This window comes from Aythya fuligula, chromosome Z (assembly GCF_009819795.1).
Source record: "Aythya fuligula isolate bAytFul2 chromosome Z, bAytFul2.pri, whole genome shotgun sequence".
Lineage (NCBI taxonomy): Eukaryota > Metazoa > Chordata > Aves > Anseriformes > Anatidae > Aythya > Aythya fuligula.
In genome coordinates this window covers 53301455-53328131 of record NC_045593.1, presented here as the reverse complement: position 1 = coordinate 53328131, position 26677 = coordinate 53301455, and the positions used below count along the sequence as shown (strand labels likewise).

Below are 26677 nucleotides of genomic sequence, written 5' to 3'. Positions count from 1 at the left end.
GAACAGTTGAAATGCACCAAAGCTTTTGGGGCTATCTTAACCAGCACCACAATGGGGCACTGCCTCTGTACTGGGAAACAGACACTGATAATAGCCACAACAGCCTCCCTGTAATGCTGGTATGGAGTTTTCCTCCATGACTTTTCTGCAGCTCTGCTTAAAAATAGGCCCATTTTGCACCTTGTCAAAGGAGTAAGGCAAGAGGATCCATGTGAAAGCGTGAAGGTATGACCCTCACTCAGAAGCAGACCTCACCTGGGAAGACAGACTCAATGTACCAGGTCATGACCCCATACAGGAACGTGTCAAACAACATCATGACGGCAGATGTGGTGATGCTAAAGCCATCTTCTTCTAGTGGGCTCTCAAAGAAGTTGTCCCATTGAACACCAACTCCCTGCTCTTCAAACAGTGCGAAGTACTCACAACCAAAGCCAAAGGCTACTGGAGACAACAGGCTCTGCAAATGGGAGGCATGAACACACAAAGTTTTTCACAACTACTCAGTTCTGGGCAGCTCACTGTTAGTGCAAGGCTAAAGCAACCTAGTTTGGAGACCTTACAGGAAAAAATTAGTCCAAGGAGCATCACTAGAATCACTAGAGGGACTGGCAGACTCCTTTTTTGTTTTGTTCAAGTAAGTAAAGCCTGAAATCTCTGCTGGACCACCACCCAGAAAAAGTTTGCTTCCCTGTTCCTTCCATTATTCTGTGGACTTTAATATGAGGGAAGACACCATTAGGCCACCTTCTCCAGGCAGGTGAGGAGAAAGTCAAATGGTTCCTACAGCCCTGCCTATCTGGTGGTACAGCACCACAGAATAAAAAGATGAAACGAGCTTCATGTAGCTAAATTACTCCTACCAAAGCCAACAAAAGCTCAGCCCTAGTAGCTTCTTACGCTGGAAAATTATCCTCTCATTGCCCCCTCCCCGCTAATTATCACTGTCCAGCTAGAGTGCTGCAGTATCCTTGAGACTTACCGCAAAGATCTTGAGTGAGAAGCTGACGTAGTCCTGCCAGGCAACACACAGCACATAGGGAAGGTACAGTGTGAAATACACAATACCCCCACACGCAGCTGCCAGGTTGGCCCTGGAGAACACGGTGCTGATGAGGAAGCATTGGAGAATGGTCACAACAGCGAAGATCGAGAGGAAAACAAACACCACACTTGGGTCGCTGTAAGGTAGCAGATTCCCCATCTGGAAAGTGAAAAACAGGCACATCAAACTTTGCAAGGGCTCTCTAAAATGGCTCTAGTAAAACGAGATTCTCAGCAATGCTGCTGAGGGGACGGGGACACTGGGCTGGCTGCAATTTGCACAGCAGTATTCCCTGAAGTGAGATGCTACCAGAGGTGCATTTTCAAGGGCACTGAACCTATCACAGCACACCCTGCAGTTTTCAGCAAATCATCTCTGTTTTAATTCCAAAACCCTGCTCCCAAAGATCAGTCAACAACCACTACCTCCTTCTCGATGTGCCAGTTCAGGCCACTACACATCAAAGCTCTGGATTCTGCTGTCACAGACCGAACCAGTGGGCTCACCTTGAGGATCAGCACCAGCAGACCTGCACTCATCAGGAGAGGAATGAGGCTGCTAATGAACCAACTTAGCCAAAGGATGCCATTGTCAAGGCCCATAATCCTCATTGTCTCCTTCAGCCGGGCTTCCTTCTCATACACGATGCCCTTAATTATCACAGCCACTGAGTAGATCCAAGCTAGAGTCATGAAGAGAGGCATGGAGCGGCTCATGACACGCAGAAATCTAAGAGCAGGAAGAAAAGGGACAGAAGAACAAAGTGAGAAACATTAGTGTGACTTTGGGTACCACCCAATGGTTAGCAGAGCATGGCGATGGCTAGGGCTTCACTGCACAAAGCAGCCCAAGTGTAAACCATGACATAGTGTCAGTGTCTCACCACAAGGTGAGGCTGATGGGTCTAAAGCACGTCACCAGCCCTGAGTGGGAGCTGGCGTTGTAGTTCTCACTCAACTGAAGAGCAGGTTCAAAGAGCTGCTTTTTGTGGGGACTGCTCTGAACTGTCTTCCTTCCACCCTCCTGTGCTAAGGTCTCTGCTTTTTTTCTCAGTGCTAGTTTTGCTTGTATCAGGTTTGGGGGTACTGGCACATCTCACGAATGTGCTCTTCCTATTTCATCCTCCCACTCTGCATGTGGAAGTCCTGTGCAGATCTGGGAAGGGTTCCACAAGTCATTACATATCCTAAATCCTTAGTGCTCCATACAGCAGCCCTAATTCAGAGAGTAGGGAGGCTGACAAGATCTGCTCCCACACTGATAATAGGAACACAGTAAGCCATGTTTGAGGAGCGAGAAAAGCCCATGCCTCCTAAGACAGAATGCTCCTGGGAGCTTTTGAAGCAGCCTGTATACATACATGTCATCCACGTAACATGGATAGGGCATCTGCTGCACATAAACTCCTGTCTTCTTCTCCGTGCCTGTTTGCACCCTGATGATGGCCTGTTCTACCACATCCTGCAGGTAGGCAAAGCCTCCCCAAACGTAGCGCATGTCCTCAAAGGGGTCAGCACGGGGACCAGGATCCCAGTACCTGCCAAGGGAACAAGACGTTTCTGTTAGAAATCCTCAGTCAGCTCAACCCCAGTAAAAAATTGTGTAAAAGGCAGTATGCCAGGCCTCACCCATCCTTGATCTTGTTGGTCCTTTCCACGTTGTCAATGTCCATCCGTATCTTGTACTTCACATGCTGAGGGAGCTCTGTGCTGTTAGGAGCTATTTCAGTGAAGACAATACCAGCCCAGAACCTCCTTTCATCCAGAAGCTGCAAGGACTTGTTTATAAGACGGACTTCTGTGGCCACAGGCTCCAGTTTGTCCAAGTTGACACACTAGACAGGGACAATTTTGGAAGTGTTTATGGGATCAGATCAAACCAGAACACACTTTAAGTTCAGGAGGGACAGAAAAGAGGTAACTCTACAATACTAATATCAGGCCCATGAAAAGGCTGTAGCACTGAAATATCCTGCAATGGCTCACAGCAGCCCAGCAAGTTGCTAGAGATGTCTTTTTTTTTTTTTTTTTCCCAGCTTACTGGTTATCTGCAAGTCAAACAGGTGTCCCTGACAGATAACCCAAAGGTATTTTCTGTACAAGAGGTTAGGAAGCATTACAGTAGTGGCTATAGGATTCCATACAAGCATCAGTTTTCATAGATGAGGTTTTATTTTTGCTGTTACCAATAAGCTAGGTCTGACCGAAAGCCTCTAAAAATCTGTGGATAACTCACAAAGGCTTTGGACCAGGCCCCCAAAAGGCCAAGACATGCTTCTGTTTGCACTCATCTGCCAAGAGAAGTGCATAACATGTAGAACAAGTTCCATTATTTGCTTCATCTTTCTCAGCTTCAAGAAGCTGCTAGCTTTGCTGCTGTCCTCAGCTAAAACCCCAAACAGAAATATGAGCTGCGACATGGCTGCAGTGAGCAGCCACTTTCAGTCGTCCAGTAACAACAGGGTGGGAAACCACATGCAATGGCCAAAGCAGGAGCTTCAAGAACAAGGCCTACAGTTAGGTTCCCACATCTATATTTAGACTCCCGAATAAATAGTGTTTTCTAACATACTTTGCACTTGGCCCCACCAAAGCATGGTAATTTACGGAACAGGGACTGAAGAAGATTGATCTTCCCTTCCCAGGAACCACCCCACCACGTGAGTGGAGGCCAAGGCGCCACTGTCCCCCAGCTCCCTGCCCACACTACAGCATGATCTCACCTCCATGAAGCGGGAGATGGTCTGAATAGCCCTGTCTGTCTCATTGAAGGCATCCATCCAGGTGTACACCGACCCGTTATCTGTCTCAACCTCCTCGGGATGCTTTGAGAGGAAGCGGGCAACGTCCTCCACCGTCCAGTTGGAAGCTGGCAAGTGCAGGTCCCAGAGAGCTTTGCCTTTCAGCAGCGTCTGTGGATATTTTAATCAAAGAGGAAATAGGTTGAGAATTGCTGTTGGATCACCCCCTTGTCATGGAAATTAGTATTACTGGGAAAAATGACTTAAAAATGCACTGGAAGCACTGATGTTAAACCAGAGCTCCCTTCAGCACCCACAACCAGCTGCCCACAAGGCAGCCGCGGGATGGGGATGATGCCCGTGTTTCAGGTGGCAGCGAGCAGCAGCCCTCCATAAATGCTCACCTCCAGCACCAGCCACCTCCAAGCCCCAGACACTTTGCCTGGCTGTCAGGGGGTCTCATTTCTGTCCTCTGCTGCCGAGTGCCAAGCAACTCACTTTGTCACCCGGTGCTGATGCTCCCTGTGCCACTCACACCCTCTTTTAACTGTGCACCCTGTATTTCCCCAGGGAGCAGCACACTGCCGTACCGAGAAGCTCAGCCTGGGGGTGTTCCCGACAGCTCTGGGCACCTCTCCTGCCGAAATGATGCACTTCTCCCAGCGCAGCAGCGAAGCTATCGGGCACGCTTCGCAGGCTGGCTTGCTGTCTCCTTGTCCTGCCACATTTTTTCCGTGGAGAGGGCAGCAGAGAGCCATGCACAGCCCCACGCCTTGGGAAAATTCAGCTAGCGCTGCCCAGCCCTGGCTCAGCCCTAGGTGGCAGCCACGAACCGGGCTCCTCGGGCAGGAGAGAGATGAAGGAGACGACAAAACCCATCCACGCCTTCCCTCCTCCCCACAAGCCACGGGGTTTTACACCAGCAAGATACGGAGCAGGAAGAAACGTGCTCAGCAGAAATGCACCTGGCTGCCCAGCGGCCGCCCAGCTCTGCAGGCTGCTCCAAACAAGTCTCTGGGATGGAGAAGGGGCAAGGCACAGCCAGAGGCTGAGCCCTCCAGGTAATAAACAGAAACACCAGAACCAAAAGCCGGGTGGCTTTGTTATGTGCTTTTCTGTTGTGTCACCGGGGCTGGCTGAAACAGCCTTGTACAGCAATGATGTCCTGCCTCTCTGCTCTCCCACTGGAGACAGTGCTGTTTTCACGTGGTTTAGCTCCTAGCTTTTGGAGGGTGGGCTGTGGACCTACTAGGTATATATGTAACACCCTGCACAAGTGCAATCCAGGTAGGAGCACCTGGCAGTAAAGCAGAACTGAGAGCTGTGGGCAGTAATGTAAGGGCAGGTAGGAAGGCAGCATTAACTGTAAGAGATAAAGCTAACCTGAAAGGGAGGAAAAAACAGCCAGCACAAGAGAGAAAACTAAAAATCATAACCAATAAAAACAGGAAATGGAATTTCTGCCAGAACAAAGAATGAAGCTGAAAGGTGCGGAGAGGAGCGTCCCCGTGTGCAGCTGTTAGCAACAAACCCGAAAGCAACGGGTCACATGAGTTACAAAAACAGAATCACAAACTGGGAGAACAGAACAAGCCAAGCTGACAAAGGAGAACATGCAAAAGGGAAATCTGAACAAACAGGGATGCACGACAGGCTGCACAACGCTGCCTTTGCGCACTCGGTCTCCTGAGGCTGGCCACCCCACCCTTGCTCTCAGGAAGGGCACCATGCCTGCAGGCACAGGGCTCAGCCTCATCATGTCCAGCAGCAGCATTAACAGACAGTAACTCCTGGGGGCACGTCCCTTCCTCCCTGGAGTCAGTAGCTGCATTAGCATCAGGCTGGAAGTGCCAGCAGTGAGTGGGAAAAGCAGTTTTCCTCTACCGCAGAAGGAAATACACCAAACATGTTCCACACCAAAGGAAGCTGGGAGGTGACAACCCGTCTCCCGACAGCACAGCAGTCTCAGGGACTTGCAAACAGCAGAGTGGAACAGTCCCAAGCAGGCAGCTGTATGTTTTAGCCTACCGCTGAGAGCTGTGCTGCATTGCTAAACCCAACAGGATGCTGCCTGAGAGCTGCCCAGGTGTTCATAATGCAGTACTGCTGCGAGCAAGAACCGCTGCAGGTGACCGCAAAGGAACTTCTGCTACTGCACCAGTACAGGGGAAGAGACCAGACTGTTGGGAAGACCAAGAAGTAAACACCAGAGCCAGCAGAGTTAACAGGATGCATAAAATAAAGAATCAGTAAAGCCTAGGGCTCATTTAAGCACAAAAACAAAAAAAGCCAGCAACATTCACCTTTCAAAAGACACAACTGCAAACCAAACCAATACCCAGATCCTGTCTCAGTCAGCACTCCCTGCAGCAAGCAGTTCAATTTACAATCGGTGGGCCTGATTCTCATCTCTCTGCTACCAGTATCTGCAGAAGTAATTTTAATAAAGCCAACAGAGGCACAGGAGTAATAAAAATGATGTCTTCATCCTCTCAGGTATGTCGTGTTCTTGGGAAGAGCAACAGGATAGGTCAGGGACTGTTCTGCACATCATTGCATTGGGATCAACAAGGAATGAACTTCAAGGTTTAACAAACCCAGGGAGATCTCTGTGTAACACCTGTGCTATAACACCCACCCAGCTGCCAGCAGGAAAAGTTCCTCTGCAACTGATTTTCTGTTGTGCTGTTACAGTTTTACATCACTGCGTTTCCAAAGACATCAATGCAGAGGTGCAAGACCCACCCCTGAGCTACACCTGAGGGAAGCAAAGCGAACTAAGCCTCTTGTACTTTTAATAAGCAGATAATGCCCTAGTAATGAAGGTCTTACACTGGGCACAATGCTCTGGGGAGCCAACAGAATAGCAGTGTGTCAAATCCAAACAAGGCTCCCAACCCTTTCTTCATGGTCTTGTACACGTAACACGTTATGAAGTGATCAGCTGCAGGGTGATGTTCCCTCTTCCCCCAAAAATACTCAACTATTACTAAATTAAGCATACCATACAAGCCAAAATTATTTTTTTTTACAAGGTTTGTGCCAGGTGACCACCAGGCATCTAGGTGTAGCTCTAAGACAATAACCATTTAAATCTGACTGTACTCAATGGGGCCTGAGGCCACCTAGCACATTCCAGGATCTGATCTAGGTATATGGTGGGTCATGAAAGCAGCTGCTCCAGAGAGCACTTTTACAGAGGAGTGCACAGCACAGGCAGCAGAATATGTCACCAACTCCACAAAAATACCACCAGCCAGATATTTGCACAGAATTAGGGCAACAGTGTGGAAGAAGCAGCACACTTCCCCACAGAGGTAGATTAGAAGCAGCTCTTAAACGTGGTCTGCTCCTGTTTGTGGCAGGATGTTACATGAAGGAGTGTCCAGCACAAGGCAAGACTGGTACAACCACAACATGTTTCAAAAAGGGGGTCACATCCATACTATTTATCTGCCCAGACTAGTGCTGAAGCGCTATCCAAAACAAGTGTTTCATGACTTATCGCAGAACACGATGGTAGTGGTTCTGGCAAGAACAGCATACTGACCCGAATCAGATCCATTTCCTGACTGCTTTCCATAAATGTCCAGATCTTCGGGCTTATCTCCTCCCACATCCCCCCGAGGTCACGAAACACACCCAGCTCCTGGAATGTCCTGTTCACCTGTCGGCAAAGAGAGGAGGAAGGTTATTCCCAAAACCTGGCTCAGATCCACAGCAGGCTGAGAGGGTGTATTGACCTGTCAAGTGAAGTACTGAGCATTGCTTATATTCAAAGAGCAACAGCTTCCTCAAGGGCAGGAGTAAGGAAAGGCATGTGCATATTGGAAGGAAAATTAGAAGAGGGAGTGAAGATGGCTGTGGCTGAGCAGGGCCTGCTCGGAAGACTACTCTTAAGGCTTGGTGGAATTTGGAGATGAAGGGCACACAGAGGCAGCCCTTCCCCAGGTGCTAGGAGAGTCTGCTGAGGGGAAATAGAGAGCACATTAGGTAAACTGCTATCAGAAATGGTTAAGGATCAGCTATCAGCCTGCAACGGAGGAGAGGAAAGATATCTGAAGGCATATCAAGGTCTTTCCCAGTCTCATATCCCACATCAGAGCTGCAAATCCTGCGGGTAATCACAAAGCACCACCACAAATGTCTCCAGTAAGGTGTAGACATGGAGTAGAGACTGGCCTTTTCTCTTCAAGCCTTTGGCATGGGAAGTGAGCGACTATGGAGGCTGTGCTTTGTGGACAATCATTTCTAGGCTTGCATCTGGACCCAATTTAACACAGAGAAGCTTAGCTGTACAGCCAGAGCACATACCTCACACTGCGTATCAGAGGATAGGGTTAGAGTTACCTCAGTCATGACCTTCCTTATGGCTGGTGTGTCTGGAGTGTACAAGACCTTCCCAATCAGCAAGGGTTTCAAAGCCCTCCAAATAATTCTGGAAAGCGGGCTGGATTCCAGGTTCTTCATCAGCTCGTTGCAGTAGGGTGCTGAGGAGGAGAGGACGGGGTGAGTGGCTGAATAGCACTGTGACAACTGCAGAAGGCACATGACCCACTCGCACGCACTTTAAGGACGGTCACAGCTGAAAGCAGAGCAGCTGTCACAAAACAAAAACCCTCCTCTGCTGCAAAGCTCCACAAAATGCCCTTTTCAGCCTGAGCCTTCACCATCTGCCCAGCAAGCATGGAGTACCTGCAGAGCTTCCAGCATTAATGGCATATTCCATGATTAACAGCCACACTTACCTGCACAGCCCATGCAACACACTGCATGCCAAAATTGCACAGAAAAGGCCAGATTTCCAAAGACCGCATGCAACTGTGCTCTCCATTCCCTTCAAGGAGGTCCACATAGCCTTCAGTGGACCTTCTGCAAGAGGTCCATGGGAATCCCTTACATCTTGACACCCTTGCTGTCCCTAAAGGCACGTGCAGGAGGCAGTGGTTGGCTGCTCAGACAGCATGTGTGTACTTTTCTGGAACAGTAGCAGGTATGCTGACCCTCAGGATCACCTGCTTTCACCCGTGAAGTTTAGAATATAGCAGTCATTACAGCCATGGAGTGGATGGGACCTTGGGCCACAACAGGGTTACACTTACTTGTGGAGTTATCGTAGAAGTTGGTTACATCATCTTCAGTGTTGTTGCCTCCGAACAGTGCTTTGTAATTGTTGTCCTCGTACCAGTTGAGGGATTTAATTTTGAGCCCTCCACCTTCGGGATGGCCACACACAATACGTGACACAGCCTGGTAGATCTGCGTAGAGGAGTTTGATGCATTCACATTGGTCAGGAACATCACCTCTTGCCTCATGTCGCTCCAGCTCTTCATGCTCAGCAACTGGAAGGGAGTGGGAGAAGAATGGAGACAGGGGTAGGAACTGGATTAGTGAAGGGAAAAGATCCTGCCGTTCTCCTTCAAGCCACACATCTGTTTTCAGACAGATGAGAGTCCCACTGGATGCACAACTAACAGGAGAGACCGGGAGAAGTGTGTTTCCCCCTACCACTGTGGGAAAACGTGGAGACCACGTACTTATCGAGCTCTTTATTTTACGTTTTCTCCTTCAGTGTTGTGGTGGTTCCTGCCTTTCCTGCCCTCTCACATGGAAACCACTTCTCTGGTTGCACAATAGCTCACATTCCAGCAGTCCCCTCACTCCGGGGTGGAGCGACTCAGAAGAGGGAATAAGGAAACAACACGGAGTGGGAGCAGCTAATCAGACCCAGCCTTGCAGAGCTGCAGGCCCCAGCGCTCTGGCAGTGTCACCCGGCACAGCTCCACCAGGGTCAGCAAGCCTCCTCAGATTTACACCAGGCAGAAAGTTTGACCTCCTAGACCAGCAACGCTGTGCCTGCCCTAGCACCTCCCTGCCCCTTTGTCAACAGCTTTGCTGAAAGCCCAGGAAAACAAGCCCAGCTGCAGCCTCAGGCCTGACCACGGTGTGTGCCTTTACTCCACAGAACATGAAGCCAACCATGGTGAGAAGCCTTCTACTGCCCTGCTCGCTCAACACCAGGCACAGAGATGCAATGCTCACGGCTGGAAGGGAGATTCTGTACTGCAAGACACATTTACTTGTTGTGGCAGCTACCTGCAGGATCTGTCACCAACAAAAGCAGCAGGTGCTCAGCCTATGACACTGCATCAATGTCTCCATGCTCAGAGACATGGCCAGGCTCACCACGAGGAGAAAAATGATGCACGTCCATGAGCACTGCTTTTGTGCTACACTGGACCACTACTCTCAGGCTCTCTGGCTGGAGAAGCAAGAAAACAGAGGTGTGTCCGTACACACAAAAAGTCTGTTTAGCTCAGTAACCTCTGTGATGGTGACAGTAAGTGGATGTTAGGAAACAAAAAAGCAAGGCCAAGAACAAACTTCCCCCAAGTAACCTTCCAGATTCCAATTATTTTCAGCTCAGGGAACTTCTGTCTATTTGCTAACTCACAATGAATGTCTTCCATGGTATTTGAACATCTGCAAATATTTAGCATACAACATATCACTGGAAAGAACCTCCTCTCCCTCTCCTAAACTTGGCTACCGTTAGCTTCACTTGGTGCCACACTTTTTGCACAGTGAACATTCAGTCCCTATCTCTTTTTCTCTGGGCCACTCAACTCGGCAGACCTCTGTCATATCCCCAGCTCATCTCTTTACCAGGCTGACAGGTCCCAGACTGCTCTCTTGTTCCTTACGTGAAAGTCATTCCACTTCTAAATGTCCCCATTGCCCTTCTCTGAACTTTTTTCAGGTCTGCTACTGCGTTTTGGAGACAAAGTGCCTAGCTCTGTACTCCGTATCAAACAGGAGGGCAAACCACAGATTTGCATAGTGTCATGGTAACATCTTCCACAGTTGGTTCCCTATCCTTTTCTAAATCTTTTCTAGCATTTGATCTGATTTCTTGTCTGCTACTGAATATCAGGTGACATGAACTGTGATGCTCTTGCTGTGCTGCCCAGAATAGCGACTTGCACTAATAAGGGCAAGCAGAGCTGCTGAGACACCTATTTGTAATTGCTCCTCAGATGCATCTCAGAAATAAAATTAGATGGCCCCAATTACTCTGTTTTTGGAGTCAGTCAAAGCCCTGCTGCCAGGTCTGCCGTGTCTTAGTTCTGCCACCTTTGTTTAAATAAAATGGCAGGTATTCAAGGTCTAGGACAGTTGGCAAAGCCAGCCAACAACAACCCCTGAAAGCAATGGTGTCCCATAATAACTCAATGCTAATTCAACTGAGGCAGGAATACCCAGGGTCTCTGGCCCTACCCTGTAGTTAAACCTGGCCCTTTGTGTTCATTTGTAGTTCTGTGCATGCTCTAGAAGTGCCAACATCTGGGCAAAAAAAAAATCTTGATGCTAAACAAGAGCTATTTTGTGTCACATACACAAGGAGCCTCTATTTTTAGCTGCCTGAAAACACATGACACATTGATATGATAGAAGACAGCTGTGAGAACAGCTAAAACCTGGGGATTCAGTACTTGTATCCAGACTTGCTTCAAGAGTACTTTCATTTCCTCACTGCTCACTGGTGCCTTTGTCTGCACCCTGGTGCCAATCAATCAGGCTCTGCAGATTCAGGGTGACTGACAGGGCGCTAACATCGTAGGATGTGAATGAAAAAGAGAAGACAACAACTGTACTTGGTTAAATATACTCAGGTGGATTTTGGATTTGATGTCTCCCAACCCAAAAGGCCGAGGCTGCACTTCAGGCATAACAGTGTGAGTCTCCAATTCAAAGGGATGCCTTGGGAGGTTTTGGTACTTTAGGTAAGACAGTTGAATTTTCTTTGGTAAATGTCCACTGCTTTAGCTAAAGTGCCATCAGCTCCTTAGGACAGGCAAAGGTACAGAAACAGAAAGGGTAGCTAATTGCCACAAACTGTCTTGCAGAGGGATTGCATTAACGAAAGTATTTGTTATTTTAAAAACAAAGTTTGAGCAAGCAGCTTTGTTTCATCTTTGGCACCAGTTTTACAATAGATGTGCAGAGCTGCTCCGTTCACACCACTGGAAGCAAATATCTCACATGGCTGAAGCATTACTGAACTACTTCTCCCAGACATCAGACCTGGCTCCGTGTTTCTTAATAGTTGCCCTTGCTCTCAGAGTTTAATCTGCCCTCCTGGGTTGATTTAAAGAGCACAGGGACACGGACCCAATCAATCCCCACACTAAGAGACAAATATTTTGTTCAGACTATTCTCTAATTAAAATTCCTTGCTAGAAAGGCTTCTAGACGTGGCACAAACAATAGCTCTCTCCACCCCCTCAAGCTGCTGCCCTGTGAAACAAGGGAGCAAGTCCCTCCTTTTCACACAGAAATCAGCCTGCCAGACAATAAGAAGTAACTTTCGGTCAAGCCATCTGGAGCAGCTCACGCTGTACGCAAAGGAAAATGCTGCCTTTGTTTGCACAGTAATAAGGCAGCATAAAAGGTAGTCCTACCCAAAACAGCTGCCAAGCAAAAGGCACGCTACCCTGGGACATTTTCAGCCACATCAGCAAACTGAATGTCACATGGTTTCAATTATTTTTATCCCAGACAAAAAAGAAGAAAAAAAAAAAAAAGAGAAGAAAAAAAAAAAGAAGAAAAGAAAAAAAAAAAGGCAAGCTTAAGTGACGTAACGGGAAACAGCTGTAACCAAACTCTTAAGGGCAGCCTCCCTGCGAGCAGCGAGAGCTCTGCCGTGGTCTGAAGTGCAGCTGATCCGGGAATCATCTTAATTTCACTGCAGAAGGCAGCCAGCGGCAGGTTCTGGGGCTCTGGGGTGAGGGACGCGTGCCAGGGGCTGCTGGCTGGCACGGTGCTGGCTCCCGGCGGGGTGGGAGGGGAGCGCACGCTGCTAACCCCGAGTGACCCGTTCCTCTGCGCTCCCCGGGGTTACTGCCGTTCACCGCTCTGCACGGACGGGCGGACGGAAGGCTCGAGGAGGAGGAGGCTCAGTTTATTGTTTAGTTTAGGTGGTTGTGATCTCTGCTAGAGGGAGAGAGAATGTTCTTTTGCCTGGTAGCAGCATGTTGAAGTCGGAGCCGGGCAGAAAGTGGCTAAGATGGTTCTGGCTCCAAAAATTAAAATAAAAAAAAATGGGGTTTGGGTTTCTGACTCACACTAGGCATGCAGGGCTTTATTCTTAATCCACTGTTTCACCTGCAAAAACAAATACAGTCTCTACAATGTCACTTTGCCTCTGCAAATCCCTGTATTTTGTCGGAGCCTTTCTCAGCTGCTGCTGTGATGCCACTGCATTGGGTGCCCCACAAAGATCAGAAAACAATCTCTGCCCCCAAAAGCTACTTATCCAAAGACAAAGAGCAAATAGTACCCTGCAGTTTGCTCAGTTGTAACATCCACAACAGCTCTTCCACATGCCATACCCTCACCAAACCTAAGAGCAAGTATCTGCAACACAGAAACACACCTAGCATGGTTGGCAACTGAGTGAAAAAGCTGAAACAGAGGCAAACCTCCACAGGTAGTTTGCGAGCTGCTGCTAGTCAACAGATATATATTGCAAAGGTAACTGTTGTGCCACCGCTGAGAAAGTAAACCCCACAGAAAATGTAACTCCTGCGCTTCCTGGGTGTACCCAATCTTTTAGCCACATGCCTAAAGACTGGTGTCCATGATCTGGAGTTCTGTGCACCAAGGGGTTGCACAGCAGGTGTTGCCTCTGTCAACATATAGGGACAATAGCTGTAGGATGGTGGGGAAATTTGAAAAACAGCAAGGGGCTTGACTTTGAGGTGCACCAAGGAGACGTGCTTCTTGTACTCGACCACAGGCATGGGCAGCCACCACCACACCAATGTATTATTCTGACATAAAGGACACACTTACCTCTTTAACAAGCTTTCCCAGGCTCTCTTTCAAAGCCTCCACAGTTTCTGACAGATCCCGCAAGGAAGAGTTAAAAGAAATGTGTCTCTGCAAGAGATAAAAAGAAGATGGGAGTCATTGACAGGCACCAACCAACGCGGAAATTAAACCATTGTAGACATCCTTGTAGAGAAGAGTAGTTAGGACTGCTTACAAGGCAAAGTGATTGATAGGGAAGACAGGCTCCCTGTGCAACCTGGAGCTCAAGCAACCCCAGGCTTCAGCACCCCGTAATGCCATGGAGACTCCACAGCTTCCAGCTCAGAAATCCTGCTGCACAGTACATCTCACCTTCAGGTGATCTTCATCACCTGAGTCCTCCCACCAGGCCTGTGCATTTTCAGACTAAACCAGTGGTGCATTTTAAAAGAAACAGGTTCCATAAAGCAACAGCACGACAACAGAAACAGTGACAGGTTTCTAGAATTGGAAGGCACAGTTTCTTCCTGGAAACTCCATTTGCTCCAGCAGTTGCTTGACCTGGGAGTCCCACTGAAGACAACTCCTTGTTTATAGTTGCCCTCCATGTAACTGGTGGGGGGGCTGGGTTTTTCTTTCTTTTTTCTTCTGTTTTATTTCTGGATAAAGTTAAAGCACTACCTTTGACTAAAAGTTAAAGCACTACCTTTGACTACATGAGAAACATTTACTGCAAGAGAAGCATCAAGACTCTTTAGCCTAATGCTTTGGACACAATCCTTCTTTCAGAGGAATGAGGATTAAAATCATTTCCTAAGATTTCACATTCATAGCTACATATTACAGCATTGTGACACAGAGGAACAGTCAAGACCCTTGATTTTAGTACAAATCTTTTGGGCTGAAGCCTTTCATTTTTTCCATCCTTCCCAAGACAATTGCTGGAAGCAAAGTCTGGAGTCTTTCACATGCTCCAGCTGACTTGCTGAAGGGTAGTAAGAGTTGGTCGGTGTCAGCTGGTGTAACTGGGCACTGTTCCACTGATCTGCTGCTGGGATATTTACACCTAGCTAACTTTGCTGAGTGCTCAGTTCATGCCTGCTCCAAAGCCAGCTGTAAATTCAGGGAGGCTTTCTAGCGTCTATGAATTTCTACTGAACACAGACCTTAAGGTTCAGATAAACCAAAACACATCAGAGCTAGAAGAAAAGCAATTAAAACTCCCCACAGGATAAGATCTTCAAGCCATTTTAATGGAATACACATAGCAAATATCAAAGCTACGTACCTGCACTACCACTTCAGCAATGAGATGAAGTAGAAAGTCCTAGATTCGTGCATACTGTAAGACAAGCCCGGTCAGCTCCATTACACTTCATCAAGCTCTATGCAGATTTGCATTGTTTGGTGTATTCAGGGACAGGGTGGATGAGGAAGGGTTTTCTGATGATACTAATTGGTTCAGAATAGTGAAAGTCGAAAGCCAATTGCAAAGGATTAGTGAAAGACCTCATGTTGACACACTGTTATAAAGTGCCAGATGAAATTCAGTGCTGCAAAGTAAAGTACACAGGGAGAAGACAGTTCTACCTTAAGATACCCCGGGATGGTTCTGAACTAGCTAGCACCACACAGAGAAGAGATCGCAGAATTACTGTGATAAGACGGGTCAACACCAATATACATCCATGGTGCTTTCTTGTCTCTCAAGTACTATGTGCAATTTTGGATCCTCCATCTCCAAAAGAACACAAGTACAGAAGAAGGCCACAAGTATGATTTTAAGATACAAATGGCTTCTGACGGAAGAACAAGAGACCACAGTTCTTCAACAGAAATCTTATTGACAAGCAGAGGATATGACAGGGGTCTGTAGAATTAGTAGTGGGATGGAGAACATGAATAGAGCATGATTGTTCACTGCACCTCATCATAGAAGAACAGAGGGCTTCCATTGTAATGATTGGTTTAATACAAACCAAAGGAGCTACTTCACACACAACCCAGTCAAAATGGAAAAATTTTGTGCATACTATGCAATGCTGAAGATAAAAGTTAACATGGGATTGAAAAAGGCTAAGAAGAATTCATGACAGAAAAAAAATACCAAGTTTTCAGGCTTAGCTGAAGAAGTAGCGCGGCTGGAGTAGCACTCAAGGGACACCGAGTTGAATAGGACTTTGGTCTGAACAAGTATGTAAGCCTTATGAGATTCAAGTTTTCAAATCTGACCCTGAAATGTCATCAGTTTCCCTGGAAAATAACTTTTTGCAGTGGCTCTGCGTAGTTCTTTACATTCAGAAGTGTCCTCTAGATTCAGCGCTTCTCAAGTAGGATTGGTCCCAGTGTGACAGTGTATTTTGCAGGTGTCTGCACTAAAACAAGGTGGGGGTAATGGCTCATTTGCTGGTGAAATGCTGGAAGACATCACCTGTCTTTTCCTGGCACATGGTGGAAAGACAAAGTTCTAGCAGGTTTTGAACAGAGCTGCCCTGTACAATTACTGTGCTTGTGGCTGGTAAGTTATGCCTTCATCTAGTCTTGCCTTTTAGGGCATGCAAATGTCTTAATATTCTGCAGCTACCCATTGCACTAAGCACACGCTGTGTGCTCGCATGTGCGCGCTTACAGGACACAAAACACAGAAATACTCGAGGTAACTAGAGTTGACTGCCCAGTCAAGACAAGCCTTAAATAAACCCACCTGTCAGCTCCTGCTAGAAGGGATGGAAAACTCTTTAACATACACGAGAACACATCCGTATTTGAAGTGCTGGGAGGTTACAACAAAATTGTCACTTGCTGCAGCGTAACAGGTAATTGCTTCTGCTTAAGAGACCACTGCCATGTTTGCTTTGAAACAGTTATTACAATTTTACGCTGATCTTAGTGGAAACTGAGCACTGAACTTTGCAGAAAAATCACATGCTTTGTGTTTCTGCTTTTGTTTCCTGGGAGTGGAAGTCCCAAAGTACAGCTGCTTGAAATCATGATATCATTGTGCTTGACCGAAAACACTCAAAAGAGCAAGGAAAGCCACAAGTTTAGTTGCAGCATGTATTTACATTACGAGACCTTTTCTAAAGCCTTTTTTTTTCAACTGGAATGCATTCAACATTCAATGCTTAGTTCATGCTAACCATATGACAAAATACCAGCTGCATTATGAAGGGAAAAGAACAATTGGAGTTTCATGTGCTCACCCACACTCCTTCTAGCACCACTACAGTACAGAAGCCACAACATGTTTATGGCTTGTTACAGACCCACACCACTGGAAGTGAATGTGGCAAAGCCCTTCTTAAGCAGCACTGCTGAGACAAAATCCCACAAGGCCAATCTGAAATGTCTCTGTCACTTAACAGTCTCCCTCCAAGTTGTTTTTTAAACTGGGGAGATTTGCAGAGGTAAACGTTGTTGCACAGACATGTAATTTTATGCTATAAGATAGTCCCTACCCACCAACACCAGTCTGTTGGGACATCTCTGACTTAATGCCATTGCTCCTCATAACCTTCCCCTGCCTGTACAGTTCTTCCATGGGACAACTCCTGGCCTAGCACAGAGAGATAGCTGAAAATAAAACTTGTCTGCATGGAATTAGAGGTTCTGTTTCTCTGTTTTTCTCCAACCAGCTCCTCCTGCCCCACTTTAGTCTCACTGAATACACCCAGTGGAAGGCAAACCTTCCACTGAAGACAAGCTGTGCCTGCAACTGGCTTGAACAAAATGTACTACAGCCCATTGTTCTTATTGTTGGCCAAAAATGCTTCAGGGAATGGATGAAGATTGAGATGTGGGACCTAGAAAAAAGAATCTGACTTTTATAAACATTTGTTGCTTCTAGCAGATCGAATACTCCATTCAAGAAGGAAAGCTGATCCTCTGCCATGGCACCCTGTGATCACTCCCAGATTTTCTTCCATCTTAAAAAGCCCTCCCCAAATAGGTTCTTACAAAGGAGGTAACAAGGAGGCCTACCTGAACTTCCCTACCATGCCTCTACCATCCTGGCTCTGTTTTCTCACCCTACAAGAGTAGGGTAATTGAAAGTCACACAAAGGATCAGTGGCAGAGCTAGAAAGGCGTAGGTAAAAATTTTAATTGGAAATCCTTTATCTTAACTGTACTAATCCACTTCGTGCAACACTCAGTGTCTGTTTGGGATAGAACAGATAAGCAGATATGCAAAGACAAGTATTGAGTTTTTGCCTTCTTTTTCAAACTTCCTTTACAGTGCCGTGACATTCAGAGCTCACACATTTCACTGTGCACCTGTTTTAATTTGCTTTTTAAAACTCTGGTCTCTTCATCATTCACAAAAAAAAAAAAAAAAAAAAAAAAAAAAAAAAACCTGTTTTGTTTTGAGTTACCTGAAACACTTATTGTTTCCCTCAGGCTGCAAAGGCATAAACACTTTAAGCTAATAGAAGCATGTGTTGACACAGGGGTCTCAAGTCCCCTCCCCATACACCCTGACCACTCGGTTCCCAGTCTTATACCAACCCCCCTCCATCTTTCTGCACAAATGTTTGTGTAACCATACAATTACATTAGTTCATTCTAATCCAGGTCAATTCCCTAACGCAATTTGCTTATGGTCTTGCGGAGGGAACAACAAACAGGAATGTACAAGGGCAAGAGCAAGCAGGTGGATGCTGGCCTGCATCTTCCATATGCAGCACACCAGACATGACAGCCACTTGAACAGCAAAAACTTCCATTTTACTGTTCAAGACTTTAGTGTTGAACTTACACAGTTCTTGCACATTGTTCCAAGTCCTCGTCATTCCAGTTGTATCTACCTAATTATATTAAGATGTTTTTTTCTCTGCCTCCCCAAAAACCAGCAAGCAGAGCTTAGATCTCATCATGTGAGCCAAATACCTGCCTCTAAATTTCTGTTGTACCTGCATCTGACTTGGCCCTTACTTTTACTTACTGACATCAAGGGGATTAAGCCAAAAATTAAAAATAAATCTCTGGGACAGTCAACTTGCTGGCATTGGTTTGCAGGCTCTGTAGTGGATAGGGTGCACGCTAGCTTCAGCGTGCTTGTCCAAGATTTGACCCCAGTGCCTTTAATGATAAGCTATTTGTCAAAAGCCTTCTTTGTTTAAGAACAGAAAGTTCTCTCTTTGTTCCAAGATGTTACTACAGGTCAAGGCTTTTTTTTTTCAGCCTTTAAAGCCACCAAGTTTCAAATGTATTGGTCATGATCCTGATGTTATTTTAATCATTTTGCCTGGCCATACTGATGCAACTTGGTTTTATTTCACTCACTGAGCCATTACAGCAGCTTTTACTAGTGGATAGCATGCAACATTTTTCTGAAGAAACCCATGGACCTCTACTGGATGGTGTACAATATACAGCAGGTTTAGAACTTCTGGCTTCAGGCCTTGGGCTTCTCTAAAGCCAGGATCATGAGCAAACTTCTCAGAAGTCACCCAAAATTGCTCTTAATGTCTCTACTTTGCTGTTGCCAAGTAGCACTATCAGAGTGGCTTATGACTGCTTTCTTTCACCAGTAAACAATACAGATGTAACAACAGAGACATAGTATCTGCTTCTGCCAGCTCAATTGTAGAGACTTTCAAACATGAGTAAAAACTACCTGGAGTCTCCAGAGGGCCCAAAAGGACGATGATGAATGGTGCTAGCTGGTTACTTTCATCCTACTCAGTTCCAAAAACTCTAGAGACTCTGAATGATTTAAAGTGAATGCATGCATATATACATCAAACTGCACAAAAGAAATTGCTTATAGCCATTTTCTGATTTTTTTTCATTTTTTGCTCATTTTTGTTACGAGGGTGGTTTCAGTAATGTTACCTTATTTCTTAATGCTCATGATTAGCTTGCACTTCCAGCAAGAAAGAAAAAATGCAGATGGGGGACACATGGCAAACAGAAAATGATCTGCAGAGAGAACTGTCCACTGTGCACTGCACTGAAGAGTAACATGATTCCAGTACTTATTAATGACCCTCTTTGACTGGGGACAAAGCCAAGCAAGTGGTACATGACTTTCTGTCCTGAAAGGCTCATCAAATCTGGAAACTCACACAGCCAAAGTGTTTATTTCTTTCAGTGCACACAAGAGAGTGTTTGTTTTACTGGGTAACAGAGTGGGTTCTGTGGTCCCTTCTCGCTGATATTTCCAGCACTAACTTCCTCAAACTTTTGCTCTTTATCCAGATATTGTGGGCATGTAACAACAAAACATCACTGGGGTTTCTTAGAATAAGCGGCTAAGTCTGCCCAGATTGCAATCACACCCTAATTGACACGTTTTCCTTAATTTCAATGAGTTTTGGAGCACTTGCTCCAAAATCTGTTTAGTTGGTCAGCCTTTCAATCAGGGTCTTTAACAGTTGACTCCTCTTCATATGAATTAAATCTGCTCCTGGTGAGGAATTTCCGCACTCTACATACAGCCCCTTGCTAAGTGCAGAGGATGACGGTTTTAGCACCCAGCATGGGCCGGTCTAACATCTGTGCTCATTTCAGCTGCGATACAGCTGACCAAAACACAGGGACAACCCATCATCTGTTTGTTACTATACCGCATAAATATTTTCCTCTTGACAAACTAAATCATAGCCCACACACATTTACACTATGCAAGTAACACTGCAACGGAAAGGGTAGGAATGACAGGAAGAAGCAACTTTGTTCAAGCTTCAATGATAAAGACCATATTCTTTCTTAATGCCAATAAACAATTCACTCTAGAAATACAGAGATAAATTCCCAGATTGAAAACACCACAATGTCAATGATAGCTTCTCACAAGTTCAACTATTAGACTCACCTGAAGAGGCTTCAAAGGATTCAGGTTAGCACGGAAGGCTTGTTCGGCTGCAAGGAGCTTTTCCTTTGGTAAGGCGCAAAGGAAGGCTTCAGAGTCCATGGCCACTGACTGATTTTGGATTGTAAGAAATTCAGACAGCATTGAGCTATTGCAGAGATCTCGCAGTCGCATTCGGTAGCCAGACACTATGACCTAGACAAGTGAGAAAAGCATATAAATCTCCCTACGTGTAAGAGTCATAGAACAAAGCTGGTCATCACCTAGACAAAACTAACCATTCATGACATTTCCAGATAGAGGGAAGAGGGCATTTTTCTCTACAAGTTGCATGGTCCCGACCCACACGCAACTCTGAATTCCAAGAAAAACATGTTTCCCTGCAGAGTACGTGGGGGAAAAGTCCTGGGGGACACAGGTCTCTCTCCACTTCCCTGCACACATGCTCAGAGCAGCAGTAATCTTGTCCTCCACAGCAGCCATTTTCTCCAACCAAGGGTACACGCATTGCCCAATATTCAGTCTCCTGGGAACTGAGCCACAGGGACAAAGCAAGGCTTGTGACCAGACACAAGTCTGGCAAATATATGTGAAGGGCAAAAGACCTATGTCCCCAACTCCTTAGTTGGATCTGCCAGCTACGTTTTCAGTGTGGTTCTGGATCAGGATCACCTTCTCCTGTAGCTCTTGATGCATCTCTTTACTAGCAGCCAAGATAAACATTTTGCAATGTTTCGGGGGCAGATAATGTACCAGTGAAATAAAGAATAATCTTACTGACTGCAACAAACAAGAGATAAGATCCTCAAGTCTTCTTTTATGGGCATATTTTTACTTAAGGTGATGGTTTGCTTGTGGATGAGGTTTACTCATCCACAAACAATCACCTTGTTTGTGAAGGAAATGCGTAAAATTGCTCTGATTGATCATGAACACCTTTCAGCCCTGTTAGGCAAGTTTATTTCTTTAATAAGGTCAATAAAACATCTAGGTTTGTTCAACAAGAAAGAGGTGCACAGCAAACAGGTACACACTTCAAAAAAGTAATAAACACAAGGAAAATCTGGAATCTTTTTGGAAAGGATATTTTGTTTGCCTTGGGGCTAAAGAGAGTGAACAATTTGATTGTGAACACACAGTGAACAAGAGCTTTACAGTTTATGTTTTCTGTTCTTTTGTAATACCCAACATGCATTGCCCAACTTCCAGCAAAAACTAAAGAGGATTGATCTACATCCCAGAAGAGTTAACAGTTTCTGCGTAATGCTGGTAAGCTTGAGAATTTTCTTGTCTTTCAAAACCAAAAGGGCATCAACAATCCAGGGGGAAAAAGCGCACTATGTTCAGAAAACAAGCAGATGGAAATGATATGAGAGGGAAGAGATTTATAATGCAACACTTATGCAAACCTTTAACTTTAGTCTGCATCCACATGCCAAAAATAGGATGTTTCTATGCTGCACACTCGGCTGAATACACAGAATAGCTCCTGCATCAAGAAGTCAAGACTTTTTAGAAAGATTTTTTTTTTTTTTTGCCAGCAGCGTTACTACCACATGCTGTAAAAGGGATATTCCTGTGAAACTGGAATGACACTCAGGAGTTGTGGGCTCAGTCAAAAATAGCTTCCCTGGGTGGATATACAGAAAACCAGTGTCTCTCAGTGCTCACTTAAAAAATGAGGATGAACAAATCTCTAGTGTCTGACCATCTATTTCACTCAGATTTCAAGCTCCTTTGGATAAAAGATACTCTTATCAAACACAGCCCATCCATGGCTCATGACCCTAACACAAAGGCCCTACCTACCCTTCCAACCTACCCAGTCACACCTAGCCAATTCTCTTCAACATTTTGAGCCACCTGAAGCCACAGTGTCTTCAATAAGCAAATAAATGGCAGGTTAGTTCCCTAAGACTCCCAAAATGCCAAGCTCATTTCCAAGAAAGCAGTCACAGGTGACTGTTTTAGGTTCACAGGTCACACTGTCCTCTCCTGGGACTGTCCCTGTTGTATAAAACAGGGAGATTTGTGCCAGGCAGCATACACCTGGCCACTGTTATTTGCTCCTCACTGCCATTGAATGGATCACGCTGCAGCCCAGACCAGGACCTCAGCCTTTTTCCCGCAGATATGGCCCTACTCCTGCCATCCGAGCCATGATCCAGCATGTGATCACACAGCTGCCTGCCCACTGGTGGTCTGGGCTCCTTCCAAACCCCACGGCCCCTCAGCATGCCTGCTACTGTCAGAGAAACACGAGGTTGAGCTTCTCTGCCCCAGGATGCAACGTGCACATCTGGACAAGGCTTTGGCCAATTTTATGCTTCTGTAGTGTATGTGGTGCACTGGATACATGACCCTGCTTAGGACACTGGAGTACATTACAGTAACATCAGCGAACTTTCTCCTCAGAAATTCCAGTTCCCTACTTGGTTACAAACTGTAATTCTGGGCTTATTAGGCAACTATAGGGCACTGACAGACTGCAGGAGAAGGCTGCATTTACCGTGAGAGGTTTGCATAATCGGAATTGGCCTTTCTGTACAGCCTTACGTGAGAGAAGCTGTCACCCATTTATAGATATGTCATCTATTTATTTTTCACCTTTTTTTTTTTAGTACAACTTAACTTGTAGGAATAATTATCAAACTGCACTGAAAAAGATGGCTGGCGAGAATTCACTGAAGAATGAGACACTACGTGGAAGGGGGGCAGCAGCTGTACCTACAATCTTAGACTGGCTCGGGTTGGAAGGGGCATTAAAGATCATCTAACTCCATCTAACTCCAACCTCCCTGGCACAGGCAGGGGTGCCACCCACTAGATCAGGTTGGCCAAGGCCCCATCCAGTCTGTACTCCTGTCTGGGATTGCCCTGACTCAGGTGCAGCACTAGCAACCTAATTAATGTTTCACTGGGTGGAGAAAAAAAAAAAAGAAAAAAAAAAAAGGATAGGAAATAGGAAATTCCATTTAGCCTGAAGGGTACAAGGCTGGTTTCTTATGCTAATCAAAACATTTCCTTGTGGGTCTCAGTGTCTTTTTGCAGTTTACAACCAAATAAAACAGTAAGTTGAGGGTAAGGAGGAAGAGAGAAGCAGGGATTGCATTTTCCTCTCTGTACAGCACCTAGCAAAGAGGGGTCCTGCACTGTGGATCATGGCACTATAGTTAAACAAACAATGGACTGACCATTATTTTAGTGGTTGAAAGCACTCTTTACCTGCTGGAGCTTGACCTCTGCGTTCAGTAGCTCCTCTACTGCAGATGATGGCATGGACACATTATGATAGAGGAAGTCTGAGAACGTCTCGTTGTCAACCAGGAAATCCCGAAGTTTCAAGTCTGAAAAGTGACAAAACCAGCAACATTTTGGTCAGGGCAAAGCCAAAAGGAAATTCATGTGAGAGCTCTGAACAGGAAAAGCAACAGCTGACAAATAGGGGAGAGGGGATTACGCAAACAATAGCATAAAGAAAGCAGGAGCTGCTAGCAAAATGCTCTGAAGCACAGCAGCTTTGAGAGATGTCAAACTATGATGTCTTGATCTCAAAACGGGGGTTGGGGGATTAAAAGCAACTTTATTTAAAACTTAAACTCAATTTGCACACACTCCCCATTAGTCCAACACAGAAGCAGCAAGGGAGACCAAGCTATAACCCTGCATTGGGGTGAAATCTACTCCAGCATTAGCCTTGCACAAAGACTCAGGTTCACATAATCCCTGTGCTCTTACTGAATGCAAGACTCAGCTGGTACATGGACCATGGAGGGATTTAGTAGTCCGTATTTAATTATGCTAATAGTAACTACAAGATGTACTCTACAAAACTACTATATGTACTCTACCACAAAATATTTCTAAGTCTGATGTGTGCAGACAAAAAGAGATCAGCTCATATAGAACCGCATGAAAACATAGGAACAAATCTTAACCACTCTGGCGAAATTTCTGCAAACACTTTTTTTCCATTTTCTTTTCACAAAGCTTCACCTTCACCTTTCATCTCCCAGTTTTAAAAAAATGCATATCTCCCTCACAGCAGACGCGAGCCATCTGGAAATTATAAACCCATGTACAGTATTAAAGTTCACAAGCCCGGAGCTTAAGCAACTGACTGCCCCTCATGCTGTTTCTTTCTTTCGAGAGGCCAACTCACTTTTCACTATGCTTGATAAGTGGAGACAAGGAGGAAAGCAGCTATGGCAGGGAGAGCCAAGAGAGGAGGCCTGACAGGATTTGCTGGGGTGAAGATTTCCAGGTGACACTGAGCCCACCGGCAGGGCATCATGCTGCTTTGTCTACTCAAGAAGAGCAGGATGTGGGAGCCCACAGCAAAGATCAAGCCCTGACAGGAAAAGTCCCGCAGGCAGCCCTAGGAGTAACAGGCGGAGTAACAGCAGCTGCTGCTACCCCCAACATTTCATTTTTTCGCTTCACCAGGCTGGTGATCCCTCCTAGAAAACCCACCCTGGGGCAGAAACCCCATCACCCGTAGTGCCAGGCCCAGCCCGGGCAGGCTGCGGGCGCCCCGGCAGCAGGCCACAGGCGCTGCTCCTGCGGCACGAAGCGCGCCGGGTTACTGTCGGTCATCGCTCCCTCGTCCACATCTCCAGTTACAAACGCCCTGTCGCCTTCTGGTTCCGCGCGAGCAGCCGGCACCACCACCACCACCCTCGGCCGCAGCGATGCAGAGGTTACTTCAGGACAAAGGCTGCTCCCTCGCCCTCTGCGTTTGCAGGAAACCTCGCAAGGAAACCACCCGCTGCTGCTGCCATAATGTGTGGCCGCCTCGCGCTTTCCTCCTCCCCTGCAGAGGCTAAAGCAGCCGGCCTCAGTGCTGCTGAAGGAAAACCTCCCCAGCCCCATTCCTTGGCTGCTCCTGAAAAGGCACGAGCTGCTCAAGCGCTCCTGCAGCTTGTTTGTTTTTTTGGTGAGATCATCAATGGTTCAGAGACTCAGATGGACAAAAGGGTAGCTGGCTGAAGGTGCCCTAGCATGCAAAGTTCAGATGTTTGCAAGCTTTTTCATGTAGTCTGTCCCTGTTTGGAGGATTTTTCAAGCTCCTCTTAAAGGGACCATACACCTTTAAAAAAAAAAATCAAGCAATAATTCCCCTATTTTTCTGAATCCTCATTGTTGTTTGTTTGCAGGGAGAAGAGGAGATGCACTGGGTCTGCCATGCAAAAGTAGGATTTCCTTGGTCAGGAGCAGACTGTGTAGGTAGTTGTAGGAAAGCAACATGAACAGTGCTTGGACTCCTGCTGGCCTCTCTGTAATCACCATGGGGAGGAACAGCCTGCCATCCTTCACAACTGTAATTAACCCGTCCAGGGTTAACAGGGTATTTCTCCCCTTCCTTTTTATCACGCTGAATATTTTCAGACTTGCTCAGCACTAGAATTTGCTGAAAATCAAAGCTGACTTCTAAGGCAACTCCTACAAATGCCTGAAGGGGTTTTCATCATCATTTGGAAGAAAACATGATGGGAACAGAACATAAAGTTACCAGCACGTGAAGTTACCAGAACTGCTTGTGGGATAATACTTAGCTTCCAGCTGGCTGGGCATGAACCTATGCTTACTTGGCCATATCCTTTGTGTGCCTGAGACCACACGTGGAAGCTCTGTGAGACCAAGGGGCCAAATCCAAACATCATGGTCCCACTGCACCACCCCAAACAAACAGACAGCCTCTCTCTCTGTGCTTTTTTTCTCCCCCACCCTGTCTGGTCCTACTTCTAGCACTCACGGCTCAGTGTCTCATGTCACACCCCCAGTCACAGAGGCACGCGTAACAACTTGCACGTGAAGCCACAGAAAAGCATTGCACACTGCAATCAGTCTAAATTCCTGTCCTGGGTATTTCAAGAAGATGAAAGTTAATAGATCTTTCCTCTTGAAAACAGCCATTCTCCTCCAAGGTTGCTTGCCCACAAGGGTATATGAAATACAAAAGCATTAGTTGAAAGAACCACCCCAAAAATAGAAAACAAAAGAAACAGACAGGTCTTTTGAAGGTTAGTATCAAGCTTACCTAATAATGCAAACATTTGGAGTAGAAGAACACATTTTACAACCAGAGGCCAACTACTGTAATATTTTCCTGCCATAAAAGCTCAGACACACTATCAAGTTACTCAAAAAACGTGAGGCAAAATGTCAGCTCGAATGTTATTTAACTCATGTGTCTTCTCTCACTTGAGACTGACGAAGAGCACTGGTATGGTCACCTATTGCAACCCAGCTGACACTCAGCAA

At 46.1% G+C, this 26677-nt stretch overlaps 1 protein-coding gene across 2 annotated transcripts in view; it reads right to left on the bottom strand.

Moving 5' to 3' along the window:
- The window catches only part of ABCA1 (ATP binding cassette subfamily A member 1), a 91555-nt gene that overhangs the window by 25113 nt on the left and 39765 nt on the right, over window positions 1-26677 (bottom strand). For both annotated transcript variants that reach the window (XM_032205299.1, XM_032205300.1), the window contains exons 6-17: window positions 23639-23760; window positions 20417-20608; window positions 13642-13728; window positions 8888-9128; window positions 8136-8275; window positions 7336-7452; window positions 3768-3956; window positions 2674-2879; window positions 2406-2582; window positions 1552-1774; window positions 983-1204; window positions 256-460 (exon numbers count right to left, since the gene is read on the bottom strand). In XM_032205299.1, the coding sequence (XP_032061190.1) occupies window positions 256-460; window positions 983-1204; window positions 1552-1774; window positions 2406-2582; window positions 2674-2879; window positions 3768-3956; window positions 7336-7452; window positions 8136-8275; window positions 8888-9128; window positions 13642-13728; window positions 20417-20608; window positions 23639-23760 (2121 nt within the window). The remainder of the gene's footprint in view (window positions 1-255; window positions 461-982; window positions 1205-1551; window positions 1775-2405; window positions 2583-2673; window positions 2880-3767; window positions 3957-7335; window positions 7453-8135; window positions 8276-8887; window positions 9129-13641; window positions 13729-20416; window positions 20609-23638; window positions 23761-26677) is intronic.